The 22,798-nt window shown below is 51.8% G+C and overlaps 1 protein-coding gene across 1 annotated transcript; it reads left to right on the top strand.

Annotated features, from left to right (window-relative positions):
- The first annotated feature begins 423 nt into the window (after window positions 1–423).
- Window positions 424–22,418, top strand: SIPA1L3 (signal induced proliferation associated 1 like 3). The gene is made up of 20 exons (XM_053474137.1): window positions 424–1,963; window positions 5,317–5,447; window positions 6,161–6,349; window positions 6,527–6,701; window positions 6,881–6,984; window positions 7,253–7,410; window positions 7,930–8,506; window positions 11,673–11,947; window positions 12,863–13,108; window positions 13,401–13,547; window positions 13,989–14,116; window positions 18,426–18,532; window positions 18,963–19,327; window positions 19,556–19,747; window positions 20,175–20,340; window positions 20,742–20,931; window positions 21,023–21,166; window positions 21,253–21,388; window positions 21,675–21,756; window positions 22,269–22,418. Exons 1-20 carry the CDS (start codon window positions 538–540, stop codon window positions 22,416–22,418), a joined length of 5,088 nt encoding a protein of 1,695 aa, XP_053330112.1. The 5' UTR covers window positions 424–537.
- Window positions 22,419–22,798: the final 380 nt, after the last annotated feature.

Here is a 22,798-nt window from a genome sequence, read left to right as displayed (position 1 = left end):
ACCTGCTGCCCCATCGCGGGGTTAAATCGCCCGTCGCCCTGAGATATCTGTGATAATAGCGTTACGGAGGGACCTGCGCGGCTGGAAACAATCTCTAGCGCTAGAGACTCCTGCGCCGTCCGCTAAAACAACGCGGGGAGAGAACAGGAAGCGGCTTCCAACTTCCTGCTCGGGCCGACCAATGGGATTCCGATGCCGTCTGCACTGAGGGATCATGGGAAATGGGGGGGATTTAACTAAATGACTGGGATGAATGTTCTTTCCGTGTAGTTGGGTGACTGTCTGTCCGTGTTGCGGGGATCCCTAGGCTGGCGTTTGCCGCCCCGTTGTGCTGACTGTGAAGTCTGACCGTGTTCTGACAGCCATGTCTCTTTCCTCGCAGGGGTGTCCCGATGATGCCACGTGAGCCGTGAGGACCCCGCCCCGCGCACGTCTATGCAAATTAACCCCAAACCCAACAATGGTTGAATCCTCGGCTTCCGCAAAGAACTGTGAAAGGATTCTGCTTGATGCGGGGATTTATGTCTCTACGGGAGCATGACCAGTTACAAATCCTACTACAATGAGGGCGCCGAGGCCTCGGGGACGCCGGGCAGAGGGAGCGATGTCGGCAGGGGAATGGATTATTACCCACAAGGCTTTTGGTCACAGAACAGCAACGGCATCCAGGCCCCTTCCCCTGGGGATATGTCAAGGGCTAACGCTTTCACCCCGGCGATGCCGAAGATGGGGGTGCGTGCCAGGATTGCCGACTGGCCGCCAAAGAAGGAGGCCATGAAAGAGACTCTGGGGTCCAACCCTTCGCGGGAAACGGAAGGTCGCGGTCAGCGGGGCTATCAAAACGGGCCGCACTTTCAGAGTAACGGGGGCTCGCCTGGCTTCAGAGGTTTCCATAAGTTGTCCCGGAAGAGGTCCAAAGATGTGGAGTTCCTGGACGGTTGGCCAAGGTCGCCAGGGAGGACATTTATTCCGCTTCGAAATAGAAGCAACAGTGAGATAACACTCAGTGAGTGTGACATGGATGAAGCTCTGGAGCACCGAGGGGTGAAGCTTGGCAACGGAATCCCTCTGTTTAGGGAATACGGAAGCACTTCGTCTATCAACGTCCAAGGAATCTCGGACCAGAGCTTCTACGACATCTTGAAGGACTTCAGGAACGAGAAGCCCGACGAGGACGCAAAGTCCCCCGAGGGAAGTGGGATCCTCCGCGAGGACTCCAGCATGGCTTCCAACCTCCACCTGGTGGGGAGCTCGAGGACGGACCTGCGCAACGGCCAGTGCCAGAAAGACGACGGCTCCCTGAAAGACAAGGAGAAGCTGCGAAAAAGGACCCCGAAAGGGGAGTCCAACGACTCGTCCATCTTCCGCAAACTGAGGAGCAACAAGAGCGAGAACGACCCCGGGAGGTCTATGGCGGAGCACGACGACGGCTTCAAGCCCTGGCTCTGCCCAAAGGCGTTTGCGCATTACGACGTGCAGAGCATGCTCTTCGACCTCAACGAGGTGGCCGCCAACCGGACGTACGTCGCCCAGCGGCGGAACACCACCACCGGCGCGTCGGCCGCCTCCGCCGTGTCCCTGGCCGTGTCCAGAGCCTACGGTCTGGGAAATATGGATCCGAGCTTCGCCAGCACCGAAGACCTCAACGTCAAGGAGAACCTGGAGCACGATGTGGGAGACAACAACAGCAACGACCTTCTCCTCAGCTGCCCCCACTTCAGAAACGAAACGGGGGGCATGTGCGAGCGCAACGTCAGCTTCTCCAAGGCATCCGCCGGCTCCCCCACCACGGGCGAGGGTGGCGTCTTGGAGCCGTCGCTCACCATGTACTGTACCAACGCCAGCATATCTGTCCTAGAGGTGTCCAAGGAAATGCAGAAGAGCCAAGGGCGGCTAAAACACTACAGCATCGAGCACGTGGACTCCGGAGCGCAGTATTACCAGGAATACTTTCACAGTAAGGGTAAGAAGGCACCTGCTTTATATATAATTAGCATATTTAAAGGGGCGGTACATATTATATTTAATTCAGCAAATATTATATTAAGGATATTTTGATGACCATGATGAGTTTAATGGGTTAAAGAGACAGTCCCGTGTAAAGTGACCTAATGACAGCGCCGTGTTTAATGGGTTAAAGAGACAGTCCCGTGTAAAGTGACCGCGATGTGTTTAATGGGTTAAAGAGACAGTCCTGTGTAAGGCGACACGTTTCATGGGTTAAATGGCCGGTCACAGATACGAGGATCACGGCACGTATCCCCACGAGACTTCTTTAAAACCGTCAGATTAATGGAAATGAGGTCGCTGCCGAGGTGACTTTATGGCCTAATTACTAAAGTGTCATTTTATTCTATAACGAGCTTCCCGTTACCAGACCTGAGGGACTGATCCTGATTTCACGTCGGATCGGAGTCTCTGCGGGGAGAGATACCTAATAGAGATTATTATACGCCCGTTATCAGCCGATTAAGGTTATTAAACCGACCCCCCCCCCCGGCACCGTTTTATAATGTATTCATACTACCGTGCTTTAGTAGCCTGGAGAGTGAGCCGCCGGTCCACCCTGTAATAGGCATGTGGAAAATCAGACTTCTGTTTGCTTTCCTTCCTTGTCACCCTAATTCCTCATCATACTGCATGCGGTAAACAGAATGCCTCAGTCTTAATCACTCAGCTGGACACTATGACTGATCTCAGGGTGGTGTCTGAGTGGAGGAAGTCACCTAAAATATCACATGACTGACAGCAATGGCGCTGGGGGGGGTTATATTACTGTATACAGTGCTGGGGGGTTATATTACTGTATACAGTGCTGGGGGTTATATTACTGTATACAGGGTTGGGGGTTATATTACTGTTTACAGCGCTGGGGGGGGTTATATTACTGTATACAATGCTGGGGGGTTATATTACTGTATACAGTGCTGGGGGTTATATTACTGTATACAGCGCTGGGGGTTATATTACTGTATACAGCGCTGGGGGTTATATTACTGTATACAGCGCTGGGGGTTATATTACTGTATACATCGCTGGGGGTTATATTACTGTATACAGCGCTGGGGGGTTATATTACTGTATACAGCGCTGGGGGGTTATATTACTGTATACAGCGCTGGGGGTTATATTACTGTATACAGCGCTGGGGGTTATATTACTGTATACAGCGCTGGGGGTTATATTACTGTATACAGCGCTGGGGGGTTATATTACTGTATACAGTGCTGGGGGTTATATTACTGTATACAGCGCTGGGGGTTATATTACTGTATACAGCGCTGGGGGTTATATTACTGTATACAGTGCTGGGGGTTATATTACTGTATACAGCGCTGGGGGTTATATTACTGTATACAGCGCTGGGGGGTTATATTACTGTATATAGCGCTGGGGGGTTATATTACTGTATACAGTGCTGGGGGTTATATTACTGTATACAGCGCTGGGGGTTATATTACTGTATACAGCGCTGGGGGTTATATTACTGTATACAGCGCTGGGGGTTATATTATTGTATACAGCGCTGGGGGTTATATTACTGTATACAGCGCTGGGGGTTATATTACTGTATACAGCGCTGGGGGTTATATTACTGTATACAGCGCTGGGGGTTATATTACTGTATACAGTGCTGGGGGGTTATATTACTGTATACAGCGCTGGGGGTTATATTACTGTATACAGCGCTGGGGGTTATATTACTGTATACAGTGCTGGGGGTTATATTACTGTATACAGTGCTGGGGGGTTATATTACTGTATACAGCGCTGGGGGTTATATTACTGTATACAGCGCTGGGGGGTTATATTACTGTATACAGCGCTGGGGGTTATATTACTGTATACAGCGCTGGGGGTTATATTATTGTATACAGCGCTGGGGGTTATATTACTGTATACAGCGCTGGGGGTTATATTACTGTATACAGCGCTGGGGGTTATATTACTGTATACAGTGCTGGGGGGTTATATTACTGTATACAGCGCTGGGGGTTATATTACTGTATACAGCGCTGGGGGTTATATTACTGTATACAGCGCGGGGGGTTATATTACTGTATACAGTGCTGGGGGGTTATATTACTGTATACAGTGCTGGGGTTATATTACTGTATACAGCGCCGGGGGTTATATTACTGTATACAGCGCTGGGGGTTATATTACTGTATACAGCGCTGGGGGGTTATATTACTGTATACAGCGCTGGGGGGTTATATTACTGTATACAGCGCTGGGGGTTATATTACTGTATACAGCGCTGGGGGGTTATATTACTGTATACAGCGCTGGGGGTTATATTACTATATACAGCGCTGGGGGTTATATTACTGTATACAGCGCTGGGGGGGTTATATTACTGTATACAGCGCTGGGGGTTATATTACTGTATACAGTTCTGGGGGGTTATATTACTGTATACAGTGCTGGGGGGTTATATTACTGTATACAGTGCTGGGGGTTATATTACTGTATACAGCGCTGGGGGTTATATTACTGTATACAGTGCTGGGGGTTATATTACTGTATACAGCGCTGGGGGTTATATTACTGTATACAGCGCTGGGGGGTTATATTACTGTATACAGCGCTGGGGGTTATATTACTGTATACAGTGCTGGGGGGTTATATTACTGTATACAGCGCTGGGGGGTTATATTACTGTATACAGCACTGGGGGTTATATTACTGTATACAGCGCTGGGGGGGGTTATATTACTGTATACAGCGCTGGGGGGGGTTATATTGTATACAGGCGTCCCCTTTAAGTTCCCAGCAATCCCCCCCCCCCCCGGATAACGTTGCGCTGGCAGTCTGCGGGGATCGCTTTTTGCCTCCCGGCGGTCGGGTTTTAGCGCGGTGTTAAACGTCTGACGGGCGAGGTGGCTCAGATCTGTTTGTAAGCCGCGGCGGTTCTGTCTCTGGTGTTTATCGCTGCTGCTCAGTGCTGTTTTATAATTGGATTTTTCTTCTTCATGAATAAATTCTTCTCCTTTATATCTTTCTAGAGGCTGCCGGGGGCCAAACCAAGACCCAGATTTCAGCGTTTAACTGAACTTTTTTTGATTTTTTTTTTTTATAAAGTATCAGACTTTTAAATTTCGCTACAAGGATTTATTGAGACGTTTAAACGATTAACACATTAATACCTACATGTAGGCAGCCATTTTGGTTCTGTTAGCTCCGCCCCTCTGCTTCCGCACTAATGTTGCCCGATGTTCTTGGCTCAGCTGTTTCTGGGGGGGGTTTTGGGGTCTCTGGGGGTTTTTGGGGGGTTTTGCTGTCTAGTAGTATAACGAGACCCTCTCCTTCCAGAGCACTGCAACTACTTCGGAGTGGACGAGAAGTTGGGTCCCGTGGCTGTGAGTCTGAAGAGGGAGAAAGTCGAAGAAAACAAGGAACATGGCCCCCAATACCAGTACAGGATCATCTTTAGGACCAGCGAGGTGAGGCTGAAAATGGCTACCCTCTACCCCTTCTGCTGGGAGGCTGTTCCACTTATCTGCCACTATTTCAGGGTTTCTCCTGGAGCGGCCCGGGGTTTCTGATGTCATCGCCGGCTCCGACCCCCCCGCCCCCCCCCGTCCCATTTATTCATAGATAGAATTTTCAGGCCTCTGACAAAAGAGCCTCTGTTTCCCTGGTCATGTATGAAGGCAGTGCCGTGTCTGTGCACGATCCGGAACCCGTGTCAGTTCCCCGGGCTTGGCGTGTTCCAGCTTGTCCTGTGACCCGGCTCGTGATCTCCTGCAAGTTCACTTCCACAACAATAGCGTGTGGTTTAATGCGTGTAACATGTATACTATGCGTGTGCGTGTCTGTGTAAACAGAACCCAGATCCTGCTTTCCAGAGAATGCAGTGTAACAAACGCATGTATTTATTTATAAATCCAAACATACGCAGCCTTAACGGAGATTCCCAACACTTTTTTCATGAATATTTTCTTTTTTGCCCCAAAATAAGTTTTCAGGCAGCTGGATATCAGCCGTTTGTATGATTCTCGCTCTGTTATCTGACCCCGATCTACTAAACCCCCCCCGACTCCTTATCATACTGCCTGTGGGGAACAATAGAATGACTCAGTCTTATTCACCAGCCAGACACCGTGATAAATGAAAGTCTATTGCTGTATATGTATTCTGATTCTGTTTTCCCCAGCTGGTGACGCTCAGAGGGATGATCCAGGAGGACGCGGTGCCATCGGCGGCCAAGCACGGCACGGTCCGGGGTCTGCCCCTCAAGGACGTTCTGGAAGCCGTGATCCCCGAACTGAACATCGGCTGTCTGCGCCTGGCAATGAATTCCCCGAAAGTGACCGAGCAGCTCCTCAAACTGGACGAGCAGGGGGTGAGAGACCGAGCGGCACGCGCGGGGGAGCCAAAATATATAGAGAGGGGTTCAGAGATATGGAGCCAACATGATGGGGATAAAACCCATCAGCGGGGCAAAGGAGAGAAAGGAGAGTCTGCCCGTTGCCCCGGGGCGTTTATATAACGATGTTCCTCCCGGGTTCTTGTTCTCCAGCTCTTCCGGAAGCACAAGGTGGGAATTCTGTACTGCAAGGCCGGCCAAAGCTCGGAGGAAGAGATGTACAACAACGAGAGCGCCGGCCCGGCCTTCGAGGAGTTCCTGTCCCTGCTGGGGGAGAAAGTCTGTCTGAGGGGCTTCAGCAAATACTCCGCTCAGCTGGATACCAAGAGTAAGCGCAGCTCCCAGGGGGCTCCCTGTAATCGTACATCGCGCTTGCCCTGCCGCTCTCTCTTTAATTGTTTGGCCGTTATGTTAGCCAAAAGATGCCGTCTGAGTTTGACCCGCAGCTGGATTTCTGTGCTCCGCGTGCGCTGTCTGTGTTTAATACGTCTCTCCCGTCTCCCGCAGCGGACTCCACCGGCACGCACTCCTTGTACACCAGCTATCAGGATTACGAGATCATGTTCCACGTGTCCACGCTGCTGCCCTACACGCCAAACAACAGGCAGCAGGTATGACCCGGAGCCCAATAATCCCGGGACGGCTTTCGGGGAGCCGCCGGATGGGGTTAAGTCTCTTTATCGCCCCTGGGTGTATCCCATGCGGCTCCCGTGGCCTCTCTGCTTTTAGTCCTGCCGATTCCTTCACCTTCCCACGGAAGTCCCAGCCGCTCGCCGCCCCATAGAAATGTAGAGCGACTCGGTCTTATTACTTTACGTCGGAGTCATCGTTCTAATACTCGCAGCAGATATTCTCACCCCGTTTTCTCTTTCTCCTCAGCTCCTTCGGAAAAGACACATAGGAAACGACATCGTGACCGTCATCTTCCAGGAGCCCGGGGCCCTTCCCTTCACTCCGCAAAACATCCGCTCGCATTTCCAGCACGTCTTCATCATCGTCAGAGCGCACAACCCGTGCTCGGAGAACGTCTGCTACAGGTGGGTCCGCGAGCGATGCCCGATCCCAACGACCCGTGACATAACCGTTTGTTTTTTTTTTAAATAGTGGATTTCACAGTTTTTAGCCTTTTTTTGGGGGTGGGGATCGAAGGTTGTCCGTTGCCTTCCCCAGTAAAGAGGTCAGACTTGCAGGCTCGCAATCTCCTGATGATCGCGCTGCAGTAACAGATGGGGAATCCCAGTAATCGTTCTCGTGGCTGGTATCTAATCTCTTCTAATACCCGCCGATGAGACCCATCTGCACGCGGCTTATCCGCTTTTAATTCAAAGAGCTCCGCATAGACATAGACTGCTGTGTGAGGGCCAAGAGCCGGGCCCCCCCAGCCCCAGCCCCAGCTGTGGTATATAGATTTATTTAACCACAGATACGTTATTAAATGAATGAGCTGAACTGCAGAAGAATGTGCTGCCCCCCCCTTGGCATACAGTCTTTGCAGCCTAGAGGGCAACTACCCCTCCACTGACACCCTCCTTTTGTTTCTTTTGCCCCTCGAACAGCGTGGCTGTTACCAGATCCAAAGACGTGCCGCCTTTTGGCCCCCCGATTCCCAATGGCGTCACCTTCAGGAAGTCCGATGTCTTCCGGGACTTTCTTCTGGCCAAAGTCATCAACGCGGAGAACGCGGCTCACAAGTCAGATAAGTTCCACACCATGGCCACCCGGACGAGGCAGGAGTACCTCAAGGATCTGGCCGAGAACTATGTCACCAACACGCCTATCGATACCACCGGCAAGTTCAACCTCATCTCCCTGACCTCCAAGAAGAAGGAGAGGACAAAAGCGCGATCAGGAGCAGAGCTTCAGAGCACTGGCGCCTTATCCTGGCGAGTGGCCGCTCAAGACTTTGCCCAGGCAGCCGAGACGGAGTGCGCTCTGGGCATATCCAACGAGTTTTTGGTCCTGATTGAGACCGCCACCAAGGAGGTGGTCTTCAACTGTTACTGTGCCGATGTTATTGGCTGGACCCCAGAACCTCTCTCCCTCAAGATCTTCTATGGGCGAGGGGACCACATACTAATACGGACTCTGGATGGAAGCGGGGAGGACATCAGGGAAATTGTACAGAGGCTTAAAGTAAGTGGCCAAAAGCTATACGTGAATTATCAGCTGGGATTTATGTAAGGAAAACCAGTGCAGCGGGACCCCCACACACAAGCTAAGGGTCACAGAGACCAACACGCGCCGATAAAATAAAGGGAGAAATGGCAAAATCTTAAAATAACTATAAAGATAAGAGAAAAAGTGTCGTTCAAAAAATGAATAGAGCATTAAATCACTGTTTTTCTTGTTATTTTAGTAGGGGTTAGCGAGACACACGGTGCTTTAAGTGGGGTGGAAATCGGGCATGAGCGTTTCCATCGCGCCTTTTGGACTCCGTTGCATTTTACTGCATGCGGATTGGCAGCAGACGTGCATTACTTGGAGCTGGAAACATTTTCCTTCCGTCTCGTTTTCCTCCTCGTCTTCCTGTCTCCGCGGAAAGCAGGAAGTGCACTTAAGAATCAGTGGGAGTGGCGGCAGGAAGTGTACTTCAGTACACTTCCAGCTTCCTTCAGTACACTTCCTGTTTTCAGTAGACAGGGATGGGGAGGACAAAAACTTGCCAGAAGCGTACATTTTCTTTATTAACTAAAGAATGCAGGCTGCGATTGCCATGCAAAGTGGACCCCAAAATGCCTTTTACTGGAAGCAGTGAGTAGGGTGGTCTTCTACGACTGTTTGGCATCTTTTTTTCTCTCATAATACATATTTACAGGCCTGCAGTTTGAGGTACATTTCCTATCTTCTCGTTCCCGCCGAGTCCTGCACCGGTTAACAAAAAGTTACAAAGATACAAAATATCAGTCGGATTATAAGACCTTGGGGGGTAATTCTTAACGCTTTGGGTGGATGGGGAGAGGTGTTTGGTTCTCCCCATCCACTTCCCCTCCCCCTTTTCACTGTAATAGGTGCTAGCTAGCTCCTCCTTGTTTGCGTCTAGTCCCGCCCCCACCGGAAATCCTGGGGCCCGGTACAGACCTATGGCCAGGGCCCCCTGGCATTCAGGGAACACTCGGTACCGATGGCGCCCGCTGCTGTAGGGCACATTCTGAGCACTTTATTTTAGGAGAAATATTTCTTGATTAAGTCTTTCATTTGGGGCGACACATTAGGCCATTGTTTATAAATGGTGAGTTCTTATTGTGCAGTTGTCATGGAAACCAGTCCCCCCTCCATTGGGTTGCTAATTGGAATGGGATTGAACGGCATTCGAAGCTCCTTGTGTTTGGCTGTGAAGATGTTTGTCCGTCGCGGGCCGATTCCTGTGTGTTTATTCCTCTTCTGTTCCCAAACGCCGGGGATAGAAGGCGAGTTCGCACCCCGCAGGGTCATCGCCGCCCGGCCCCATAATGATCCGTGTTTAACACGTGACGCTACCATGTATGTTACAGGCAATGTGGGGAACGCCGGCGTTCTGTAGAATGTCCTCAAGCAATAATCTGCTACAACGTATATGCAGACAAAGCGCGACCCGATCGACCCCCCCCCCCCGATAAGGCTGGCATCCGCCGCGGTTACCCTCCTGCCCCCCGGTCCCGTGTGGCGGCCACGTTGAGCGGGGATGACGCCGGTCTCCATGCTCCTTTCCGTGTCGCTCTCTCGCACTTCTCTGTCCCGCTCCTCTCCTGCCTCTCCTTTCCTGTGGCTGTGCGTTCTCATCTTCCGTTATATAGCGTTCCCGGACCCGGTCACTCACTGTATCCGACATCACTAACGAGGGGACCAACTTACAGGGGACGATCTTACAGGGGGGGCATGGGGGGGGTAATTGGACAACGGTGAGGGGCAGTTTGGGAAAGGGCGACCTAGTAAGGGCCAGAAGCTGGAGAGACGACATTAAGGACTGGACAGGCTTGGGGGTGTTGGGGTGAAGCTCTGTTAGTAGTGACGTGATACGGGGGGCTCTGGCTTGGACGCGGTGGAAAGGAAGGCAACGTGAAAACTACCCCCTCCCCGGTAATCCCCCCCGCATGCGACAAGGCTGCTTCCGATTGGCTGCAGATTCCTCCCGGGGAGGAATAAATATACTCTCAGGTTCTTAAGATCTCTTACCCTCTGACTTTGCTTCCCGTGTGTCTCTGTCCGCGCTCCGATCCGGGCCGTGTACGTGTCGTGTCTGTCTCAATATATAAGAATCAAACCGAGCATGAAAGAGTTCTGAAACGTGTCTGTCCTGTCTCTTATTTCTGCAACAATCTACATTTTAGGCAAAGTCATGAGAGAGGCAGGGAAAAAAACGCACATTTTTCACATCGGAGCCCTCTGATTGGCTTAAAATGCCTAGAATATGAGGACACGTTAGTGGCGGCCTCCGAAATAATACAAAACCTAGCAATAACCCCGTATCCATGGCGATCTTCCGTATGAGACGCGCTCAGTGTGTTACCGTCCCGTTAAACGCAGACACGGGGTCATGTGACAGTTCTGGTACCAAACGCTACTCAATTATGACATCATTAAAACGCCATTAAACCGAAAACATCAGAATATTCCTCTCCTGTTTCTTGTTGTTGTACAAAAAAAAAATTTGTTTGCTGTTATGATGTTTATTGTGTTGGCGAAAGTAAAGTGACCAGAAATCTTATTAAACGTCTTGCTTAAACTACCAATTTCTGCGTTTCTATGGTATTTTTTCCATTTCCGTGTCATCTCTTTCATCTTTAACCCATGTCCGTCTGGGCATTCTTAGCGCTGTCTGTCTGTCTGTCTCTCTCTGTCTCTCTGCCTGGCCGGGTTAGGGAAACGCGTTTCACATCTCATGCGTTCTCTACGATGCCTGGGGGTCGGGGGTCGGGGGTCATTCCCATTGCCTGTAACGTACATACCGTGTGTGCGTGCGTCTGTGTTGTTGGAAGCGATCATCGTCCGTGTCTTTCATGCCAACCATACCCACTCATGGGACGGAGGCTGGGCTTCTGGTTGGGGGGGGGGATTTGGGGGGTATGAAGGGTATAAAGCCTGTGAGGGGCAGGAAGACCGTGGAATGATGTGGAAGGGGCAGGACTCTCCAGTGGATGTGAACGGTTTGGTGGGTGTTCCGTGTAAATATGGCGGCGTTGGGGTTGTGGTTGGGGTAAGTGATATCCAGGAACCAGCGTGATTGGCCTGGTGGAGGGCGGTGGGGCAGTTGTTGGGGTTGGGGGGGGCAGGGTACACAATGGATTTTGAAGGCCTTTCAAGTCCCATCATCTGTCCTCAGATCATGACCACGGGATGCGAGACGGTGGACATGACCCTGCGCAGGAATGGGCTGGGCCAGCTGGGCTTCCACGTTAAGTATGACGGCACCGTGGCCGAGGTGGAGGATTACGGCTTTGCGTGGCAGGCGGGCCTGAGGCAGGGCAGTAGGCTGGTGGAGATATGCAAGGTGGCGGTGGTGACGCTCAGCCACGACCAGATGATCGACCTGCTGCGCACGTCCGTCACCGTGAAGGTGGTGATCATCCCGCCCCACGAAGACGGCGTCCCCCGGAGGTAGGATTCCTTCTCTTCCTTTTATATATGTTATATTTCCATTATATATGTCGGGGGCGCTCCGATCTACTGCCTTCTTACCCTTTAGAGGGTCACGGGGCAGGGATTATTCCGTGACTGTGAGCTTGGGGTGTTATGGGGGTAGGAAGGGTCTCCAGTGAGTGGGGGGGGGTATACATGGTAGGAGGGGGTCTCCAGTGGGTGGGGGGTGTTATAGATATGAGGGGGTCCTCGGTGAGAGGGGGGTAGGTACGGGGGTCCTCAGTGAGGGAGGATCATATAGAGGTAAGAGGCGTCTCTAGCGAGGGGTTATATTGAGTGAAATGGGGTCTGCATTGAGATGCACTGGACTGTAATGACCAAGCCTGGTGCAAAGTGGTAATGACGGTGCAGTCACCATGGAAACCACTGTAATATTCCCACTGAATGCTCCCTTTTCCTTACACATAAACAGCGGCTCCTGGTTCGAAAGGGGAAGCGAGCGGATAAACCCGCGCAGCGCTGAGCACACTGCCTGCCGCACGGATACCGAGGCAGCCGGCTCCCGCGACACGCCTGTTACAGTCTGTGCAGGGCAAGTTGGGACAATTACCCCAAGCAGCCCCGGCGGGGAGAGTCTTGTTCCAACGTGCGAGATTTGGGGGGACGGTTAACCGTTTCACGTCCTCTCTTCTTGGGGGGGCGTTATACGCAGATAATGGCTGGGCGGGTATTTTAGGTCGTTTAACGCGTATCTCGGGACGGGGGACACGCTTGCTCCGGGGCGTTACGTGATCTCGCTCCTGCTGCTATTTGATACGTATGTGTCACGGAAAACATTCTTGGATGCGGCGGCCCTCCCTCCGGCGTGCACAGACATATACGTACCCCTCCCCGCGAATGGTTAATAAGAGCAATGACGTCTTCCTTCTACAGGGGGTGGTCCGAATCCTACGAGCTGAGCTCCATGGACCGCAAGGACCCCGACAGCGCCGCCTCCGCTTCAAGACCCCCTTTCCGCAGCAACATCGCGTGGCAGTGGAGCGGCGCGGCCACCCACCACGGCGCCACTCCTTCCCAAAAATGGGTGACGGCGAACCACGTCCAGTCACTGAACCGGCTGCCCAAGCAGACACCGACGGTACCGGTCCGGGACCCGCAGCCCCCCCACATCGGCCGCAGGTGAGCGCATCCCCAATATTATATCTATAGAGGTGGCTCTGCTGCCTTGCTCCTTTAGGGGAGCGCCCGTACCCTATAGACCGCTTTTTGGGTCTCTGATTTAGTTTTTCCACCCCATTTCACGCGTGGTAGGAAGTTCTAATGGTGACCTAATCTGGAAAAACTGGCACGGCCTGTGCCGGGACGCCTAGCGAGGTGTAACGGGGAGGAGATGCCCGCGGGCCACCGGGAGACCTATAACTCGTATGTGCAGCTTTTCCAACATCCCATCTGCTTTCTTACGTACGTACAGGCCGGTGAGCTACCCCGAGACGCCCTACATAGCCACGTCGCCCACCGCCGCGGACAAGGTCCAGCCGTACCGGCACGCTTCCGGAAGCTTCTCCACTCCTGCGTCCGGTGGGGCCGGCTACAGCCGCTTCAAAGCCCCCCCGGAAAGGTGAGGAATAAAGCCGGGCGCCTCGGCCGTAGGCTGCGCGCGGCAACCGGGCGTCTTTTTTGGTGGCCAGATGGAGACTTCGCCGATTTTTAGGGTTCTTTTGTAGACCGAGTGTCGCCCGCGGGGGGGGGAAGCGGAAGGACATGCGCCTCCCACTCCCTACTCGAAAGGATATAATTAAGTTTTGGGTTTCTTTCTGTCGTGAAGGCGTTGCCCAATAAATAAAGTTAATTGCCCGGCCTCTGTTTTTTTTCTATTTATAGCGTTTTGGGTGAAATTAGGAAGTCGGCCGTGGGAGGTCCGGGAGGGGCGGGCCGGTGGAGAATGGGAGGCTGCGGGTCGGAGCCGGGATTCAGGAGACGTTGCATTGCAGAGAGGCATGGCGGTGGCTTCGCTGGGTTGCAGTGGGGTAACCGGACTTTTTCTGTTGAATTCCAGCAGATTTGGGACTCCGCAGAGGTCTGCGCAGCCGCTGGAAGCCTACTATGCCCAAGACGGGATGTCGAGCGGGGAGAAGTTTTCGGGAGGCGTAGGAAGCCAAGAAATGACGTTGGACAGGCAGAAGCCAGGTGAGAAACCGGTGGAGCGGCGTCAACCCACCCCGACTGACCTCCCCGTCTCCACTACGTCTTACGGGCTGAGCTCGGTAAACTTCTGCTTCACGAGGGGCCGAGTCGGCCTTAAAGATGGGTTATGGTGGGACGACCTCTCCATGCCCTTGTGGATTTTGGGTTGATCCGCGGGGGGGCCAAGTTGGTCCTGATGAAGAGTTTCGATTTATCTTCAAACTCTTGGTTTAGTCCCGGGGCCGCCGTCCGCCTGGTTTAACCTCATCATTACTGCTCAGAACTCGGCGGCGGATCGGGCGTTTTTTTTATTTATTTTTTTGTAGCCGATGTTAAATGTTCTCGACTTGTACCAGATGTTTTTTTTTTTTTTTTTTTTTTTTTTTTAATGCCATTGGGGCTCCCCTAGGCAGTAAAGGAGCCCGGCCGGCATGGAGCAGAACCATCTCAGTTTTTGGCGTCGGCTGCGATGGAGACGTCTCCGGGTTCTCGATTGTCTCTCCGTGTGCGTTTTCTGTGAGGTGAAATCTTATCCCAAGGATTTCGCTTGGCCGCAATATAATTTTCCCAATCTTTACTGAGAGGGTGGTGGATAAGTGGCACAGCCTCCCAGCAGAGGTAGTAGAGGGTAATACAGGGAGGGTATTAAACATGCGCGGGATAGACATACGGCTGATTAAGGTTTGAGTCGTTACAGCGGGAGAGTTCTGAGTTTTTGGTCTCTTCTCTGTGATCGGCGTCCGTATTAGTTTTTTGGGGTTAATTTGCGGCGTTTGCCGTTTCTGTGCTATATATATGTATACGGTATATGTTCTGATATTTCATGCGTTTGACAGACAGGATAATCCGTTCGCTGGCAGAGAGCGTTTCCCATCCGTCCTTCTTGGTTGGGTTACGTTTTTTTTTCTTTTTTTGTGGATTTACCAGCGAGAGCCCCGGGCGATGATCACCAAAAATAATTCTCCAAATAATTCCCAAGAAAAAATGGATGTGACGTTTAACAAAAGAATGCTTTATTTTCATACAATGTTTTGTTTTTAAGACTCGAGGCTGAAGCTTTTCTTTCCTCCCACAAATCATCCAACGCGGTCCATTTAACAGACAGAGAGAGGGAGAGAGACGGAGGAGAGGAGAGGGAGAGATGGGGAAAGGAGAGAAACGGGGGAAAGGAGAGAAACGGAGGAGAGGAGAGAAACGGAGGAGAGGAGAGGGAGATGGGGAAAGGAGAGAAACGGAGGAGAGGAGAGGGAGATGGGGAAAGGAGAGAAACGGGGGAAAGGAGAGAAACGGAGGAGAGGAGAGAAACGGAGGAGAGGAGAGGGAGATGGGGAAAGGAGAGAAACGGAGGAGAGGAGAGGGAGATGGGGAAAGGAGAGAAACGGAGGAGAGGAGAGAGATGGGGAAAGGAGAGAAACGGAGGAGAGGAGAGGAGAGGGGATAGGAGAGGAGAGGGAGATGGGGAAAGGAGAGAAACGGAGGAGAGGAGAGGGAGATGGGGAAAGGAGAGAAACGGAGGAGAGGAGAGAGATGGGGAAAGGAGAGAAACGGAGGAGAGGAGAGGAGAGGGGATAGGAGAGGAGAGGGAGATGGGGAAAGGAGGGGATGTGAGAGAGGAGAGGGGCGAGAGACATTTAGATGCATAAAGGGGTTTAATAAAGGATGGGAGGGAATTTATTTTATAGGAGAAAAGAGAGCGGAATCCAACGCTAGAGGATCAGAGACTGAGATGGAACGGAAGGGAGTTTTACTTTACTGAGAGGGTAGTAGATAAGTGGAACGGCCTCTGCGGTTTGAAGGACTGGTGTATTATTTACAGTAAATATGCCCTCATGTGGGGTAATGCTTCATAGCTGCAACACGTTCACATCTCATGTTAACCCCTCAAAGGCACTGCCAAATAGGTCAGATGTAGTTTTTGTCCCAATATATGTTTTCAGGGAGCTGCATATTAACCATTTTGTTATCTGAGCCCCAATCTCCAAGACAGACACCCCAACTCCTTATCATACTTCCAGTGGGGGGGGAATAGAATGGCTCAGTCTTAATTGCTGATTGGGACTCTCTGACCACTAAAAGTCTATGGGGGTTATATTACTGTATACAGTGCTGGGGGGTTATATTACTGTATACAGCGCTGGGGGGTTATATTACTGTATACAGCGCTGGGGGTTATATTACTGTATACAGCGCTGGGGGGTTATATTACTGTATACAGCGCTGGGGGTTATATTACTGTATACAGCGCTGGGGGTTATATTACTGTATACAGCGCTGGGGGGTTATATTACTGTATACAGCGCTGGGGGTTATATTACTGTATACAGCGCTGGGGTTACATTACTGTATACAGCGCTGGGGGTTATATTACTGTATACAGTGCTGGGGGGTTATATTACTGTATACAGCGCTGGGGGTTATATTACTGTATACAGCGCTGGGGGGTTATATTACTGTATACAGCGCTGGGGGTTATGTTACTGTATACAAGCCTGGGGGTATATTACTGTATACAGTGCTGGGGGGTTATATTACTGTATACAGCGCTGGGGGTTATATTACTGTATACAGCGCTGGGGGTTATATTACTGTATACAGCGCTGGGGGTTATATTACTGTATACAGTGCTGGGGGTTATATTACTGTATACAGCGCTGGGGGGTTATATTACTGTATACAGTGCTGGGGGGTTATATTACTGTATACAGCGCTGGGGGTTATATTACTGTATACAGCGCTGGTGGTTATATTACTGTATACAGCGCTGGGGGTATATTACTGTATACAGTGCTGGGGGGTTATATTACTGTATACAGCGCTGGGGGTTATATTACTGTATACAGCGCTGGGGGTTATATTACTGTATACAGCGCTGGGGGTTATATTACTGTATACAGCGCTGGGGGTTATGTTACTGTATACAAGCCTGGGGGTATATTACTGTATACAGTGCTGGGGGGTTATATTACTGTATACAGCGCTGGGGGTTATATTACTGTATACAGCGCTGGGGGTTATATTACTGTATACAGCGCTGGGGGTTATATTACTGTATACAGCGCTGGGGGTTATATTACTGTATATAGCGCTGGGGGTTATATTACTGTATACAGCGCTGGGGGGTTATATTACTGTATACAGCGCTGGGGGGTTATATTACTGTATACAGCGCTGGGGGTTATATTACTGTATACAGCGCTGGGTATATTGCTGTATACAATGTAGCGTTGCGCAGGTGCAGGGACCACCTTTGTGTGGTTTATCAGTTTGTGTAAGCACCCGTGTGTTTGGCGTGTGCGTGGGGGGGGGTTGTAGTAATACATGTAGTTTGTATGTAGTTTGAACACAAATCCTTCAGCGCATATTATTAAGAATCTTTAACTCCGCGCGGATCCGCTCAGAAATATTTGTTGTTGTTGTAACAGTTTAGATGCCGGTCCTAACGCTGCCCGTACGTTGCCGGCTCGCAGTGATATGAGTTGTAAAAACTGGGTATGGTGAAAAGAAAGAAAAATTAAAATGCAGACATTTAAAGGGACGCCAAACAACACGCCGCCGGCCGCCTGCCGTCCCTTTAAATTCCAATATGTGAGAACAGCGCCATCTAGCGGCCCAAACGGGAAATCTTTCTTTTTTTCCCTCTAGAAGAACATCCATTTACAGGAGTATTCACTAAACACGGAACATTTCCTCTCCCTAATTTCACTGCACCTTATAGAAGGCTGACCCCTACAGGAATGGATGACCTGGCCCCTGTATAATGTATAGATAAATCAGTGACCGGCCCCTGTATAATGTATAGATAAATCAGTGACCGGCCCCCTGTATAATGTATAGATAAATCAGTGACCGGCCCCCTGTATAATGTATAGATAAATCAGTGACCGGCCCCTGTATAATGTATAGATAAATCAGCGAGCCGGCCCCTGTATAATGTATAGATAAATCAGTGACCGGCCCCCTGTATAATGTATAGATAAATCAGTGACCGGCCCCTGTATAATGTATAGATAAATCAGTGACCGGCCCCCTGTATAATGTATAGATAAATCAGTGACCGGCCCCTGTATAATGTATAGTTAGATCAGTGAGCCGGCTGACCCGTGTAATGTAGATGCCCCCAGCTTCTTGTGTTCTGGGGTATTTTCGGGTTGAAGGTTCTGCAGCAGGGGCGGCCCAGACTGAGCTCAGCCAATCAGGTTCTGTTATCGCCTCCCTGCCCCCCGCAGCCTACGTTAACCTCCCTAATTAATATCTTCAGTCTGTGATTATTCGGCGTCTCTTCGCTGCCTGACGGAGAATTTGTCTTTTTCAGAGCCGATGTGGCACATCCCGGCCCAGCCCCGGACGGGCACCGGCGGCAGCAAGCGGCCGAGTCGGCAGGAGCTGACGGGGAAGAGCTCCCCGCACCGAAACTCCAGGGTGAGTGACCGGGGTATTTGGCGGCCAATCAGACCCCCTGTGTAGAGGTGCACCATAACCTCCTGCCATTAACCCTCAGAGTGCTGGAGTAACACGTCCTACACCCCCCCCCCGCCGCTCTCTTGCCGGGTTGTTAAAGCTGCTGTCCCGTTTACACCGGTGGATTTGTAACGGACTCTGATAGGCTATTGCCGTAGAATCTGAAAGGCTTTTGCTTTAAGCTCATGTCCTGTTTTTATGCGGATGTTCTGAAGGTGCCGGGTCTTCTAGGGGTTTAATTGCTTAACGCGCTAGAGGGGGCAATCGAACGGAACAGCCCCTTTTAAAGGCATAGAACTATCGCAGTATGTTAGTGTCGCTTGCGTGTTGTCGTTGGAGCTCCGCGTGTTCTTCGTGTGACCGTCCGTGACTCTTTCTGACCCCGTTGCAGGGTGAAGCCCATTACTCCAGCCATTCCAGCAGCAACACCCTGTCCAGCACGGCCTCCAGTAATCACAGCGACGAGCGCTGGTTCGACCCGGCGGACCCCCCGGACGTCGACCCCGAGCAGCTCTCCAAGGTCACGTCGGCCGACAGCGGCATCGACACTTCCGTTCCCCACTTCAGCCAGTCCAAGGCGGCCCGTCCGACACCACGGAGGGAGAAGCCCCAAAAACCCGTGGCCTGTTCGACCTACCCCGGCATGCACGACGGCAGCTCCAGGGACAAGCGGAAGGAGCCGGTCCTCGCCGTCAAGGGATACCGGCCGAAAATGTACTCCCCGGGAAACACGGCCGAGGCTTTCAACCAGTCCAGGTGCGAAGAAACTGCTGACGGGGGAAACAGGAGCGTGTACAGAGGGGGGGCGGTCGGACCCTGTATTGTACAGTGGGGGTTCGGATCCTGTATTGTACAGTGGGGGTCCAACCCTACATTGTACAGGTGATTGGACCCTATGTTGTACAGTGGCGGGGCCGGACCCTGTATTGTACAGCGGGGTGGGAGGGGGTCAGTCCCGTTTATCGATGTGGCTTCTCCCCTTAGGTCGGGTTCATCCAAGACCCCAGACGGTTCCCGGGGGCCCCACATGTCTCAGTCCAGCTCCTTCCAGCTTTCCAGCTCCGTCCCCAAATCTTTCTTCTCCAGGCAGAACGTAAGAAACAAGATCCCGGCGGGGTGGAAAAAGCCGGAGGAGACCCCCCCGCAGCGACCAACGACCTTCACAGACTCCACCAAGTAAGATGCCCCCATAACAAGCATGACCTGTGGGGGACCCTTAAACATGTCCCTGTCATTAGCACCCGGTGGCCCTACGAGGGGCCGGCCCTTAAACATGTCCCTGTCATTAGCACCCGGTGGCCCTAGGAGGGGCGGGCCCTTAAACATTTCCCTGTCATTAATACCCGGTGGCCCTAGGAGGGGCTGGCCCTTAAACATGTCGCTGTCACCAGTACCCGGTGGCCCTAGGAGGGGCCGGCCCTTAAACATGTCCCTGTCATTACTACCCAGTGGCCCTAGGAGGGGCCGGCCCTTAGATTCCATAATGTTTCTGGATATATATCGATGAGCGTCTCCTGTATCTGTGCGATGGAGAACATCCGTGTTTCCCGTGTGCGTCCCGTGTTTGTCCCGTGTTCTCACACGTCTATTTTTATTTTTTTAGACAAGTCGACATAAACACCAAGAATGTATTTGGCCAGCCGAGACTCCGCGCCTCCCTGCGCGACCTGCGCTCCCCTCGCAAGAACTACAAGTCCACCATCGAGGATGATTTGAAGAGATTGATTATAATGGACAACTTGGGTCCCGAGCAGGAGCAGGACTGCATGGTGAGGAAGAACCCCGTACCTGCCCCTGCCTCTCCCTCCAGGTGCACGGCCATTGCATAGACTACTGGCCTCCTTTCTCCCCGCCGCGTCGCGCAGGCACAGAGTGCCACCAAAATCACAAATGGTGAGGCTGCTCGGCATCGGTCGCTGTCTTCTTTGTGGTCCTTGGGCAGACGCCGTACTCTGACAAAAAGTTGATAAATGCTCTTACTGGAGTTACCATGGAAACCTCTTTTTCGCCTGTTTCCATGGTAACCTCCGCAGGAGCAAAGATGAGTGCGAAAAACTGACATCACACGACGTAAATGTACATCACGTGACGCAAACTCAGAGGAAAGGTGATTTTTCATTTTGCTTTCCGTGGTTTCCAGATTTGGTGAAACTTTTTCTCCGTCTTTCAGTCTCCCCAGAAGGCCCTCCAGAGGACGCTGTCCGACGAGAGTCTCTGCAGCGGCCGCCGCGACGCCGGCTTCGCCTGTTCCCCCGGACTCGAGGCGTCCTCGGGGAACGACGGTCTGTTCGGCACTCCGTACCCATCCAGCACGCTCCCCGCGCGCCGCCAGCTCCCCACCGGCATGCCGGAAAAGAACGGTAAACCCCTCGGTACAACCCATTCCCCCCCGTAGCGTAAGACTCCCGGCCCCCGCGCAGCTGTTACAGTTTCGGCTTCTCTCATCTACAGCCAACATCTCGTCCTCTGAACTGTCTCTCGCGGAGGCGCGCGACTCGAGCGGCCGACACATCGATCCGGGGATGATGCCCCTGCCGGACACGGCGGCCGGGCTGGAATGGTCCAGCTTGGTCAGCGCGGCCAAGGCCTACGAAGGTAAAGCGATGGGGAGCGCTCACGCGCTGCGAGCGGCCGAGTCTCTTTCTGGGGAGTCTCTATTAAAACCCGCGTGTCTCTTTCAGTGCAGCGAGCCGCCTCTCTCTTCTCCCTGAACGAAGCCGCTCTGAGTACGGAGCTTCGCCCGGCGCAAAGTACCGGCAGCACCGCGCACCTCAGCCTGGAGAGACACCACACGGCGCGCAGCACCCCAACATCCAGGTACGCGGGACGTGCGCCTCACACGGGTCGCACCGCAACCATGTACATTCATCGATCAGAAACACGTGGGGACGGCCGCGCAGGCTGCTCATCCGAGTACTGCAATCTGGTGGAACGGCCGGGTCTTAACCACCTTCAGCTTCTAGGTTTCGATGTTTGTCTGGAAACCTGGGCCGTACCATTTTTACCATTCTTTGCTAAAACACAAAGTGCCCCCATTTTATTCTTCCAGCTGCCCCCCCCTCACCTGGAACCTTCCTAACGCCCGTCCCGTCTTTGCTTGCAGTGACGACGCGCCGGGGGATCTCACCGGGAAGGTCCTGCAGTTAGAAGTCATGCTGAAGCAGCTGCACACAGACCTGCAGAAGGTACCCGGCGGCTGCCGTCTCGCTTCGCTGTTCTAGAGACCGTTGAGACGCTTATTCTGAAATACTCCAGCTTGTAATTTGAGAATTACCGGCTGCCCCCCCCTATGGGGGCTTGTGGTTCCCATACCGTGCAGTTCAGGTCCTATTTAGGGTGCCACATATTTAGCACCCCCCAAAAAAAAACACCTCAGCCGAAAGAGCGACACAATATGATGTCATATTCCGCAATTATGCAGATGACATCACTGGAGTTTAAAAGTAACTCATCTCCTCATTGGCTGGACAATCGCGATGGGGGGGATTTTTAAAACATTTCGTTATATGGAGGTGCAGGATGTGGAGGATGATGGCTTACATCATCCGGGTGACATCATTACTTTCCTGCTCGGTTCAGAGTAGTTTACCCCGCCCCCCCAGTGAGGCAGCGGTGTTTTTAGGACGGGCGCCGTATATATACTGCACGCCGGCAGGATTCCCGCTACTTCCTCATCTTCTGTTCTTCTTCTCTACAGGAGAAACTGGACAAGGAAGCTCTGCAAGCCGAGGTGGCCAACCTGCGGCAGAACAACCAGCGGCTGCAGGCGGAATCGCACTCGGCCAGCGAACAGCTGCGGAAATTTGCCGAAATCATCCACAGCTCCGTGGACAAAAAGGACCACTGACCCCCCCGCCCCCCCATTCAACCCCCAGTTACCCCACAGTGGTATCTACGTGGATTCCCAACGCTCGCCATCTTCTGTGGACTCCTCTGATTTCCTTCTCTTTTTTTTATTTATTATTTTGAATGCAAAACTTTAACAACTATTTTATTTTATTATTTTTTTTCATTATTATATTTTTTTTGTACAGATAACTTTTTTTTCCCTTTTTTATTTGTAGATTTGTATAAATTTAACAGAAAAAATGTAATTTGTGTATCTTCTGCCGTTCTTGAAGCTTCCACCGATAATTATGCAAATTGGACAGACGCCCGGACTGAAGGGATGCAGAATACTAAAAAATATATATATTTAAATTTCTACCGGAAATGTTATATTTGGGC

The sequence above is a fragment of the Spea bombifrons genome, chromosome 8 (assembly GCF_027358695.1).
Source record: "Spea bombifrons isolate aSpeBom1 chromosome 8, aSpeBom1.2.pri, whole genome shotgun sequence".
Classification (NCBI taxonomy): domain Eukaryota; kingdom Metazoa; phylum Chordata; class Amphibia; order Anura; family Pelobatidae; genus Spea; species Spea bombifrons.
The sequence above is the reverse complement of the archived record's forward strand: the minus strand, read 5'-3'. Positions and strand labels throughout refer to the sequence as shown.

Bases quoted from the DNA above. Each gene is read 5' to 3' on its own strand.
- SIPA1L3 (XM_053474137.1), top strand. From the start codon at position 538: ATGACCAGTTACAAATCCTACTACAATGAGGGCGCCGAGGCCTCGGGG. The intron at 5,448-6,160 runs GTGAGGCTGAAA...TGTTTTCCCCAG, and splicing joins TCATCTTTAGGACCAGCGAG to CTGGTGACGCTCAGAGGGAT. The intron at 7,411-7,929 runs GTGGGTCCGCGA...CCCCTCGAACAG, and splicing joins TCGGAGAACGTCTGCTACAG to CGTGGCTGTTACCAGATCCA.